The 12,855-nt window shown below is 41.2% G+C and overlaps 2 protein-coding genes across 2 annotated transcripts in view; one reads left to right on the top strand and one right to left on the bottom strand.

Annotated features, from left to right (window-relative positions):
• Positions 1-6,116, bottom strand: part of ermp1 (endoplasmic reticulum metallopeptidase 1) — a 21,366-nt gene extending 15,250 nt beyond the window's left edge. Inside the window, exons 1-6 of the mRNA XM_031859914.1 lie at positions 5,705-6,116; positions 3,331-3,635; positions 1,658-1,785; positions 1,387-1,492; positions 806-952; positions 568-660 (exon numbers count right to left, since the gene is read on the bottom strand). Of these exons, the coding sequence (XP_031715774.1) occupies positions 568-660; positions 806-952; positions 1,387-1,492; positions 1,658-1,785; positions 3,331-3,635; positions 5,705-5,979 (1,054 nt within the window). The 5' untranslated portion in view covers positions 5,980-6,116. The remainder of the gene's footprint in view (positions 1-567; positions 661-805; positions 953-1,386; positions 1,493-1,657; positions 1,786-3,330; positions 3,636-5,704) is intronic.
• A 2,637-nt stretch (positions 6,117-8,753) lies between these two features.
• Positions 8,754-12,855, top strand: oaz1b (ornithine decarboxylase antizyme 1b). Its single transcript, XM_031860354.1, is given in 6 exon segments — positions 8,754-8,952; positions 10,822-10,873; positions 10,875-10,961; positions 11,324-11,496; positions 11,603-11,688; positions 11,793-12,855. Coding segments are annotated over 6 exon segments (651 nt in total). The 5' UTR covers positions 8,754-8,830; the 3' UTR covers positions 11,924-12,855.

Here is a 12,855-nt window from a genome sequence, read left to right as displayed (position 1 = left end):
GACAAAGCTCCATTGTTCTTCCGCCTGGTAGGCTCACTGTGGCCTAAAAGTGTAAACAAGTGAGAGTACAACATCTACGTGTTGGTGTTCACACAGTAAGAGTAGAGATTTCTAGCAGCTGCTGAGGGAGAGAGGAAAAGATGCCAGCTGTCTCGGGTTTTTAGTGCTGACTTGACTGGATTCTCTGCTATGCAAAGCAAAAAAAAACAACAGCAACACAGATGCGCAGAGTGAACGATAGCAGGTACAGTGAAAAGGCTGAGGCTGCGATGTATGTACGTATGCATTTCTTAGTTCTCGGCAAAATAACGAGATCAGCAGAGTGTTGACCAGTCTGAAACTAATGCACAAAAGTGCAGCGTGTTTGTGTCTGTGACAAAAAAACAAAAAAAAACAAAAAGCATTGGCAGCCAGTCTACTGCTGCAGTGACCGCTCTCTCCTTGACAGTCAGACACACCCACCAGCTAACAGCAGCTATTTGCAATGAATGAAAAGCATGAGACGACAACCTATTTAAGTTTCTGTACGTACGCGTATACGTAGATGCATGCGTGTGTGCTGCTCACCAGCTCTCTGTATTGAGTCTGTCAGGATCCTGTCAGAAGTGTCGTACTTGGTGTGATAGATGAAACCGTTTTCGATGAAAGCCAGATCGATGCCTGTAAGAAATGAAATACACGCATACACAAGATAAGATACAAAAGAAAGGAGAAAAAAAGATCTTATCTACGACTTTGACACAGAAAGGCTGCACACTTCTATTACTAACGTCTGTACTGTTATCCGAAGTTTGGTCTGCATTACCTGGGATGTTACCAAAGTCCCTGTAGATGCGGAAGTCGGTGTCAGAGGGGATGATGCCACTCTGAAAGACCTCCTGGCCGACCACAGAGGCAAAGGGGTGTTTGGCTGCATGAACATAGGCCTGGACCAGCCACGGGTTCTCTGGACCTTTTTTGGGGAACAGGAGGAAAAGGCTTTTAGGATATTTTACATGTTGGACAGTTATCTCACTTAGCACAAAGAAGAATCTTTCTGTAGAAGACGATATATCACGAGGCTTCTAACACCCTGTTTCTTGATGTCTTGACTTCTAGCCGTTTGTGGTTTTGGTGGCTTTTAAGCTTGTTAAATGTATAACACATGTATAACACATAGGAGTTGTGCCAAGTACTTGTATAAGATAGTCTTTTATGTAAATACGATGTTACCGGCACCACAGGAACCATAATCAGGCAGCTAGTAATCAATAAAGATAAGGAATAGTGGCAGCCTGCCAGAAGGTAGATGGCTGAAGCAAGGACCTACACTGTAGGTACATTATGCAAAAAACTTTAGCAAAGATGAATGTCTTGGTTACTTGATTAGAACAGTTTGTTTGGTACCTGTCTGAAACACAACCTCCTTGCCCCCAACACCTGCAGCCTCCAAGTTAATAAAGGCTCGCACCTGCTTGGCCCATGGATGCTGAGTAATGAAACCATGACTGGCCTAAAGGAGAGAAGGATTCAAAACAAAAGACAAAGAGTTAGTGAGAAAGTAAGAATGTAACAAAAGTAGATTAAACGTTTTAAATAAAAGGACAATCCAAAGAGGTGAAGACAGGCTCGTACCGACATCCAAAGTGTAAAACAAGTCCTCGTCACTTCAGTTTACCTGAAGGATATTTTCCTCTGCCCCGTTAAAGAGGAAGATAACTCCGTGAAGAAGAGGAGTGGATTGGTTGGCCAGAGAATGGAGGACTTCCAGCATAACTGCACAGCTCACTGCGTCATCACTGGCGCCTAAGACAAGAAAACCAGTGTGTGTTTGTTTGTGTGTCAAAAAGGCTAAAAACAAACCTGCTCCTACTCGCCTTTTCACATTTGTATCAGGAAGCTTAGCCTGGTCTGGCAATTACACAAGAGACATGCAATTGTTCACCCAATTGTCCTGAGACTAAAAACGTACGCAAGTGATCCGAATACCAAAAAGCCTCACAAACACATGAGAATGAAGGGAGCAGGCTGGGAGTGCAAACATGCGAAGAATGCGACTCGCTGGTACCAACCCAGCTCCTGGACTGCTTATACAATGTCGAGAGCACAAAAGGGAAAAAGGGAAATAATGAGAAGAAAAGAACCGAGCATGTGAACCGGCATGTGATGCAGAAAGATTAGACAGGTCAACACAATTTACAGAGTAGATGTGAAGAAAGGGGTCATGTGCTCCAGCTTTCTGGATTTAGGGGGGGGGGGGGTTGGTGGGAGTCTGTTCGCTGTCTGTCTGGGTACCATTTATGATCCCAGCAGTGCCACTTATGCCAGCTACATATTAATACCTGTCCCTAAAAAGCTCTGCGAGAGTTCAGAAGAGGGCGAGGACAAATCAAAGCCTGAATACTTCCCCTTTGTGCTTCAAACTACAAAAAAAAAATTCATTGTTAGTACTTTGACTTGGATAATCAGTTTGGAATTCGAAAAAACAAAATCAAAAAGGGATTGCAAGCAGCGGTGGGCTTGAAAAAATGTCTATCTTCCTGGTCCACACCTCTCGGATGAATTTTCTTTTGCTGGTGAAGCTGTGTGCGCACATATGTGTGTGTGTGTTAAGTGGGAAAATATGTCTCCACAACAGGCTCCAGGGTATGGAGTGAAACAGGGAAAACTCCTGAATCAACACATGCCAGATAAATTACGACCACATGATATGCAATCTATCTTCAACAAACACCGTTATCGTAGTGCAGTCCAGCTGGGATCCTCCGATTGCTGCTTAAATCTACCGTTTCTGGATTTTTTTTAAATTTCACACAGTGTGGTCCACATGACTACAGTGCACATTGGACCGAAAGCAGGAGATTCATCATCTTAAAACACCTGAGGGCTTGTGTGCACACACTGTGAAGAAAGGAGCTGCAGCCATGCTAGCAGCTCTGAGAGGCTGCACCGTGGCAGAGATGCTTAAAGCTACATGCTCACATCAGCATACAGGTCTATGGTTGTAAACCAAAGTGTTGGACAAATCTGACCTGAGGACACAATTTTTGGTACACAAGAGGGAACTTGAGGGGTTCCAACAGCAGATTTGAGAAGTTGCAATCAGTTGAAGAAGATAGATGTGATGAAATACTCAGGTGTTATTGCTCCAATGTTTATTCTCTTTAATTTATTCAAAGCTTGACGTTTGAAAGTCCTTTCTGGGAATTCAAGTTTCTCTTCTGCATGTACTTACACGCACACCGAGTGCAACATCTGTTCACCAAAACCTCAATCCCTTTCAGTGGCTTCAGTGGGCGCTCACATAGAAGTAGGCGGGCTTCTTCAGGAGAAGGAGGAAGGCTGTCGTACCTGGACTGTTGGCCACGGTGTCAAAGTGGCAGTTGGCCAGCATGAGGTGCTGCGCCCCGCCTTTGGGCTCCAGCCTGACGGCGATGTTGGTGACACGGTCGTAGAAGCTGGTGAAGCCTCCGAGAAAGTCGATGGAGAAAGTACCGGTGGGACGCTGCACGTCCACCGTGAGCTGATGGGGGCCCGCCGCCGTCTCCACCCGGATGTTCTCGATCTGCTCCAACAAATAGCGCACGGTCAGCACTTCATTCTCCGGGCTGCCCACCGGACGAGGGCCCACGCTGGTGATCTGCTCCAAGTGCCGTCTGGATCGTGAGGGAAGAGACAATATTGTAACGCTGTTTAACTGTGAACAGACAGAAAAACCAAGCCCACATGTTCCATCACAACATTATAGCACATCTAATTAATAACCTGCAGTTAAATATTTCTGTCACAGACAGTGTGTGCATGTATGAGGTCACAGTCCATGGTTTTCTTTTTAAAACCACGGTTTTCTTTTTAAAACCACCTTGAGCTTTCAAAACTTAAACTAGGTTAAATATGTTTCCTGAAGACATCGGTGTGCTTGTTGACATGGTTGCAAACCCACACAGTGCGTGTGTGTGTGTGTGTGTGTGTGTGTGTGTGTGTGTGTGTGTGCACACATATCTCTATGGACTCTGGTGTTTATGTAGTCGTCTTGAATGTTAGCCCATTTAAACACTGTCCTATTTCTGGTTCATAAGCAGATAATTTACCTTTTTTTTTTTTAGCATTTTATGGGGTCAGGCGAACAATTATGCGCCCCTCATTTTAATTTATGTAAGACATTGAAAGGAGAGCTGGATAGGATTACTGTAAAAATATCTGTGTGAGTCATTTTGCCCAAATACTGGTGATTTAAATTAGGTTTTATACAGTTTGACAGTTTCATTGGTGGCTCCAAAAACACAGCGTCCCATAAATTGCATATTGGGGAACATCTACTTCAATCTTAATATGTCAACTCCCATTATTGTAAACAGGTATTTTCTGATATTTTGTAGATCTAAAGATTAAGGTGACAAAGATGGCCACAGAAAAGACAAACACGATGGGATGTTTTTATTCAGTTTGGACCACTGCCCTGACCCAGGCAGGTTACGGTTTAACCTGATCCTCCTCGTCACTACCCAGACTCCCTCAGGAGACTGAAAACAGGAAATGAAGCCAAGCAGCAGCAACCCAATTGGCAAGAAAAAAAGATGCTTCTCATACTTCTCTGAGCAGAAGCAGCTGCTGGGTTGGTGGTGTTTGCTGGCAGCTCTGCACCAGCAGAATAGCTGGTGTGCTAGCTGATGCTCAAGGTGACGGAATAATAATGTCTGTCATCTAAACATGGTGGTGGATGAAGCCATGTGTTTACAGTCTGTTACAAGCATGAATCAAATACAGAAGATGTTGGTTTTCTCTTTGCTTTTGCTCTAGAAAGTCTTCTCTGACATATTATTTTCTTGCAGTGACAAAGTGGTGCCAAATGATCTTGAAGATGTCTGAACCGCTGCTTTCATTTTGTTTTTACAGCAGCATAAAAAGGACATCGCTTTATGCATCTGTATCGGCATGGAACTCATGAAAGACACGATTGTGACCAAAGAAGCTCGGAGCTCTAATCACGCCGGGCTCATATTCATAGAGCAAGCAACCGATGGATGGCAAATCCCTTAACACAGCACTTTGAAGAGCTCAACAGCAGAAAGGCAGACCTCACATTCACTTCCATAATCTGAAAATCTGCTAAAAACATGCTGCACGGTTAAGCTTTTTAATCTAAAATGTTACAGCTTCTTAAGGCCCAAAGATATGCAGATGGGATAAAGGAAAGCAGAAATGGTGTGAAGTCAAATGACTCAAATCGCTGATTGCACACTTTCTTTCCTCTGATGTTTGTATATAATGCATCCTTTGTAAAGTCCTAATATGTGAGGCTCTTTGAACTGCCTTTGAGAATGATATGTTGCTCCAGATAAACTTTGCATGTGTTACCTTACTGGCCAAAAGGTCCACTTGTTTTGCTTTTTTACAGGTTTGGATTTCGAGTATACAGTTTTAGATTATAAATATCTCGAGGTCATCTGACATGCGAGATGTTGACTTTATGGAGGCGACACCATTTAAGGGATCAGTCATAGCGGCGACTGTAGCTCTTCTAACCGGTACACACCGTTACCACACCTGTGTGTCGCGCAGGTTACCTCGCAGGTAATAGGTGAAGGTGGTGGAGGAGGGGACACCCGGTAGTGGTTTCTAGGCGGGTCTGTTGCCAAACTAGAGGAAAGGTTAGCTTGGGGCTCCGTTAGCCAACATATAAATGACCAAAAAAGAGGCGAGTGTTACCAGTACAAAAACTCACCTGGCTCTCAACGCATTGAACTCGCCGGTTGGCTTCCCAATGACGAGCTGCTGTAAGGAGAAATGAACGAGTCCCCACAGCACCAAAATAAATACAGAGACCAGGGAAGCTGCCACCCCTTCCCGCAGCAGATACAGGCTCACTTCGGGCTTCCTCTTCGGGTCGCCGCTGTAGCCGTTATCGGCGCACCGGTCTCGGGAACCGTCGTTATCTTGCGCCGAATAGTTCTGTGTCCCGAAGGGTTTTATTCTTCTGACTGTGGTGTCGCTCTCCATTTTTGAGGCAGCGGTACATCAGCTGCAAGCGTCGCTCTCAGGCGTCGCTTTTTTTTTTCTTCTCTTCTCTGAACGAGCGACGGATCGCACTGAAGGACAAACTTGAATGAGAGGGCGGGCGGCCCGGCTGAGGCGCCTGGAGTTTGCCTAGAGTTTGACTAAGCAGTCGCTTAAGCTTGCTCCTTTAAAATGAACTCAATCAACCCCCCCTCTACAATAACACAATCCAACGGAGAAGCCACGCAAATATCAGCAAATTGTTCAAAAACAAATATAAAAACTGAAAGAAAGACAAGGCTAGATTTTCTTGTGTATATATTTCAACAACAAGAAACTTCTATGCAAAGAAAATGGTCCCAAAATAGTCTACAAGCAACCAGGTGTCACACATATTTGTTAAAAAAAAGGTACATTTATTAAGAAATGTATTGAATTGATGTCCAATATGCACAATATAGAGTTTTGAAGGAGCTACATTGGAAATGTAATATTGGAGAAATAAAAGCACTATTAAGCTTTATATGAAATAATTCCTAAGCAGATGAATAAATAGTTCTAAAAATAGACGTCAACATAATTTATTACAGTATTTATATGACATCGAGTGATATTGTTGCTGTCTGAATTGACGTCATGAATTGACATCATTGCTGCTGCTTTGTCGACACCGCGTGGACGAGATAAGGACGGCAGAAGAGATGTTTTTTACTGTACATCTTATATTTAGTATGTGTACAACACCTAGTTGGTCTTAAAGTCATTACATACTGATTTTTCCTCCTATTAACGCCTTTTTTTTAAGTTTTAAACTTCTGCGCAACAGTTTAAAGATGTTACACCTCATAATCTTCCAGTCATTTAAATGCAGTTTATGGAATTATATAGTCTGAAACATAAATCTTGTGGTCTGACAATTAAGTAAAAGTAGAAGAACACCGTGAATACTCCATTTCAAGTAAAACAATCAGAATGTTACTTAATTAATGTACAGAAGCATTTGGTAACAGAATGCACTGAATATATTAAAAGTCTTTGATGAAGACTAATCCGATGTTTTGTATGTAAAACCCTCAAAAAAAATCTGCAAAGTAATTAGTTACTATAGCTGTCAGATAAATGTAGTAGGGTAATAAGTACAATATTTTCCTCATAAATATACTGTATAAGCATAAATAGCCTAAAATGGAAATATTCAAGTGTAATACAAATACCTGAACATTTTACTTTAGTACAATTGGTTACTTAATGTACTTCCACCAATTAACAAATTAACACATTTCTGTCAGAGTCTCAAAATGACCCGAGAGGTCCATAATCATGCGGCAATAATTCGCCTTTAGTGTCTTTGTTTTTCTCGGTACTTTTCCATTAGACGCCCTCATGTACATACATAGCCCCTAACGGCAGCTAACGTTACCCTATTTGTTTTTACGGTAGCATTGACTTGCTAACGGGAATAATCAGGAAGGAAGGACACGTAGTTAAGTTTTTACATTAAAATTAATTGCACCGAAGGTTTATACATAATGAATATAGATAAGTGACAGTACTCTAAATATTATCCGATGTTTTGGTGTTATGTTAACTGTGGTCATAGGTAACGCCAGTCACATTTCTGAAGTGAAGTTACAGTAGCATCTTCGGCGGTTAGCGTATCTGGTTAGCGTTAGCATGTTAGCAGGTAGTAAAGCTAAATAACAGTACATTTTAGGCTCAGCTTTCCTCTTTCAAAATAAAAGTCTATTTTTTATATTAAAAGGGAATATTTAACTATTTTTTAATGGTAAAAATAACGTCATAGTCCATTCGATTTTTGTGTTACATAATTTTTGGTAGAATAGAATACTGGTTGTTCACTTAAAATGCCACAAATGAAATGCAGAGGGACCAACTCTGAGAACAGCTATCAACCCATCTTATGCTTTGACATCAATATCCATCTGTATATTGCATGTTGTGTAAAGATGTGTATTTTAGCAGAAATCGAATTCACATTAATTGCGCTGTCAATAGAAATCAGGATGTAAGAAACCCCAAAGTATGCTTTAGGTTTTGCTGTAGGTTAATTGTTGGTAAGTTGTTGTTTAACAAAAAGGTCCACAAACTATCTTTTTGTGTGTTTTTCAACCTCATCTTACGGTCTTCATCGGCAGAGCAAAATCAACCCAGTGATGAAGACCATGAAGTGCAGTTGAAAGCTTGAAAAAGGCTGGTGTAGCCCGTATGCTGTCTCCAAAGTGGCAACTGAGTACCACACACCACCTCACTGTGAATTGACTGTCATACAATTAATTTGATTCAGATCTATGAGTATTTCAAGAATTTAGAGGTTCTATCCACCTGGGGGAGGTTACATTCAGTTCAATTTAAATTCAGATTTAACTCAAATACATTTTTCACATGTGGCCCCAACCCTGTTCTCTAGATTTATGACCTCACTTGTTTTAGGAATCCCAGCTACAGTTCAGGGGAAGTTGCTATATAAATTAAATAATAAATAAATAAATAAAACACAGTATATTAAAAGTATGTTACCTGTAAGCTTTATTATTTCTCATACAAAGCAATATTAAATTCAACATAATTTGTCATATCTGCAATGAAAATGTTGCAGGTAAGTTATCGATATGACATGTTATTATATTCGAAATGTTCACTTTTAACTGTGATGACCAACGAAAAACATTTTAATATTAGTACTATTTTGAAGTCAACAAAACAATCTACCGGAAACACGTGACCTCCATCGCATGTGACTTTACTCCTGTTTTTGTAAGAGTCCCGACTCTCTGACCGATCATTAGCTTGCCGAGAATTGCAGAGAGCCCGTCGTGTCTCTACCCGAGGCCGGATGGTAAAATCCAACCTCCAGCGGATCCTAAACAGTCATTGCTTTGCTCGCGAGAAAGAAGGAAAACAACAGTCTTTAACTACCATGGATTTGAGTAATGGTATTTGTGACATGATTGGGAAGTAAGTAAACGATAAAAAAAAAAAACATCTCACCTAGCTAACCGTGATGTGGGGGAGGGGTGGCTAAGCTAACATAGCTTGTAGCAACAGAAAAGCGGAAGTAAAACGTATTTACAATTAAATGTGTATTATGTATGTAAAACGCTGTATCAACAATATCCCAGTGTTACGTGTTAATGCGGCCATCGTTGACTTGTTATTTTAAAAACTGTCATGTTGATAAAAGCTAGAGAGAATAATTTGCTGGTACAAGAGATGACATTAGCATTTGCTAACGTTAGCATTGGCTACCGTATGGAACCTCTGGTACGTCACTGTGGTTAGCTTCGTCAGCTAGTTAGCTAACCAGTTAGCACCAACCGTAGCAAGTATGATAACGTTAACAGATATATAGTTAAGTTAACCGTTTAATTCGTAAAGATACTGACAATGGATTTAAATATAATAAGATTGTTTTAGTTCGTCTCACGTTTGACTTTTCCTAAAGACCAAACCGTTTTCCACGTTTAAGAAAAAAGACGCTAAAGGAGCGTAACGTCAAATATTTGACATAACTTTGTTGCCGTAAAGTGCCGGTGTGGATTCGTCACACAAGACAATATAACCAAACCTCACGTTATTACTGTTACCATACGACCATCAAGTGAGCACGCGATGATCTCGTGAGCTGACAAGAGGCAGGTTGATTATTACGCAACTGACAGTTTACTGCAGCAGCCTTGCATTCATTTACAGAAGGCCTTAAAAGCGTGTAGGCCGTGTTATATAGTATAAGAGTCACCAGCTACTTTAATGAAGCCAAACTTTCAGCTTAAAGGCAAGAAAGATTGAAGTGACAGCTGTTAAAACAGTACTGTATTATTATATTACTGTATTATTACGTTATGCAGCGACAAATCGCTAAATTGATTTATTAATATGTAACAAAATGTATAATAGTTTCGTCGTTTTTTTTCCAAATTCATAGTCTGTTGTAAAAATGCCTAAAATGTCCTAGTTTAAGCCTCTTAGTTGTAAGCAGCATCAGTTGCTTTGTTGTCTTATTGAATAGCTAATGGAGAATCTTCAGGGTTTGCACAAAGCAAGCAGTTGAATGACATCACCCTGTGCATTAGGAAAATATAATGGGTATTTTTAACATTTAATAATAACTGTTAGTTGCAGTGTTAATATAAACCCTGCTGTGATCAGCTTATGTTCATGTGAAAATGTGCCATGTGCTTGGCTTTGTCAGCACCTTTATTATGTGTACAAGACAAAGTATGTTTACCCAACAATTAGTTTAAATGTAGCACAACAAAGATGTTTGTGGACGTGTCGGTAGATTTTAGCAGCTCGGCTAACATCTTAAATTAGGCAGGCTGTTTTAACTGACAACACAAAGACATGATTTCGAGAATATGAGTCATGGTTTGTGGTAAACACAGCGCCACTGTTTTGAGGAACGTTAACTGTAAACGGTATAAAGAGCACCCAGGCCTGCTTGTAGATCGAGCACTTAAACGTTACTAGCAGTATACAACTTGAAAAAAACTTTACATCAGTATTGGAAAATCATTCATTGCTAATAAAACCAAACAGCCTGTCGTTAGTTTTCGCTGGTATTTGAGCAACTGTAGGTCATTAGCTTAATCCCAGAAGATACACGTATTTGCACTATATTCCACTCTGTGAAATTAAATTGCTGCAATTCTTCTTTATTCACGATGGCAAACTTGGTCAAAGCCTATTTTTTTTTTTGTCTGTGTTGAGTCCCATGACTCGTCTTTGAGGTTAGTTATAAAAAAAATACTGAATTTGCATTTTTAACACATAGAAAAACGCAGTACTTGTTGGAAGTGGATTGTGATTCTGTCCCCTCTCCTCCAGGCTGTCCCTGCACTGTAGTAGTACCCGCGGCCTGGGGCCTCTGTGGTGCTCCTGATGCCCCTCTCCCACCCCTGAAGATCCCAGGTGGGCGAGGGAATGGCACACGGGATCACACTCCTTCAGCTCAGCCACTCCACTCAGTAAGGCTTATAACACGCACGCACACACTCTGTGTTATTGCTGAAATGTAATCGGATGCAGAAACGGGTGACAGCTGTTTCTAGAGGAGGAAACGTGTCAAGAATAGGAGTTTCAACCATTTCCTGTCAGTTTGTTGACATGTCGGAGGAAGTCACACCAGGCTTTTACATGATTCAGTCATCTACGCTCAGCAATGACGCATCGTTCGATTTCGTTTCCCTTCAGAGTTCAGCGTATTTGTATTTTGGACAATCATAATCGGACGTGAGAGGGAAACGTATACATATCTACACGTCGCTGACACATCGTATGTCACCCACTGCTGTTTCTCAGATGCGTTACTGGTGTTTTGTGTTTCCAGGATCGAAAATTGAGTGTAACGGAGGAGCCAGCAGGGAACGGTCGCCCTGGAATACTCCACTTCCAAAGTCGTCCCACCGTTACCAGGACAATACAATGGGATGCTGTCCTGAGCAGCGGTGCACTCTACGTGGAGATACCTCTTGACCCGCTTCCTGAGGGCAGCAAGGAGAGGTGAGGCCAGATGGTTGGCAGCAGGAGAGAAAAAACAGAAGCATTTGTACAGTTTGTGGCTGTATGTTTAGAGGTTGTTTTCTAACCTGCGCTGCTCTCCCTCCAGCTTTGCCGCGCTCCTGGAGTATGCTGAAGAACATCTGAAAGTAGTTGCCGTGTTTGTCTGCTTTTACAAGAACAGAGAGGATCGTGGTACGTGCACACCGCCCCTGTTTTTCCCAGCATAATTCTTTTGGTTTCTGTGTTGTGACTCGTACTGCATCTTGATATCAGTTGTCCCCGTCTTGTTCTTGCAGCTAAACTGGTGCGTACATTCAGTTACCTGGGCTTTGAGATTGTGAAACCGGGCCATGCCCTCGTCCCGCCTCGACCTGATGTCTTCTTCATGGCCTACAATTTTGACAGGGACTCCTCGGATGAGGAGTAGCCCCCTTTGAGAGCCCCTCCACCCCCTGCTTACTTCCCGTTGTATGTTTTTCCATCCAAGCTTACTCATATAAATCTGTCTGTGTTGAACCCTCGGCAGTAGCTCCCTGTATGCAAGTGTTCATCTCCCTCATGCTTTTTGTGTTCAAGGGAATATGTAAGATCTCCATTTTCCACCATCTGTTTTATTCTACTGTTTTCATCGAAGATTAATTGGTGTCACCTATAAAAGGAAGGAACCTTTCTTTTGTTTTGGACTTACAATCACATTACAGTTGTCACAGCTATTAATTAAGTTCCGGTGTAATTTCCACTTCTTGTCAAGTCATTGATTTTCTTAGTATTTCCTTCTCCTGATAGAATATGGTGGTGGATTCTTCATTTCTTGAATGTACAATAAAAAGGTCATCAGGTTTACACTCGGGTACTCCAGCTTTCCTTTATTTGGCTAAAGAATGACTTTAAATTTCTCTCATTTCAGTGGGACGAGTTGTATGTAGTAGCACTAATATCCTCTTAAAAGTATTTGGATTTTTTTTTTTTTGTTGAAAAATTACTTTGAGTGATGGCCCCAATAATTGGTACTTCATAGCTGTATAGTGAAATCATTTAGACTAGAGGCAGAGTGAGAAGATGAATGCTGCTGCATGTCTGTCGGCGCTTCAGTTTCAAGTTAAAGATCCTGCAGTGAGTATTGGTACAACGTGAAAGGAAAGGAAATTATCCAAAGTGCTTTTGCTTCTGCCATGTATATCTGACTATTGTAGTATTTTTTTTGTTTCGGAGGTTGAAAAAAAAAATGTGATGTTATGATTGGATATTTTTTTTAATAGCATTCCTTTTAACTTTGTTTTCATGATAGTGTTGAGTTTGTTGTTCACCTGCATAGTGGTACCTGTTGTGCTTCTGTGATAATAAAACAAACAAAAACAA

The sequence above is a fragment of the Anarrhichthys ocellatus genome, unplaced genomic scaffold, assembly GCF_004355925.1.
Source record: "Anarrhichthys ocellatus isolate YVR2014 unplaced genomic scaffold, GSC_Weel_1.0 scaffold23, whole genome shotgun sequence".
NCBI classification, from domain to species: Eukaryota; Metazoa; Chordata; class Actinopteri; order Perciformes; family Anarhichadidae; genus Anarrhichthys; species Anarrhichthys ocellatus.
The sequence above is the reverse complement of the archived record's forward strand: the minus strand, read 5'-3'. Positions and strand labels throughout refer to the sequence as shown.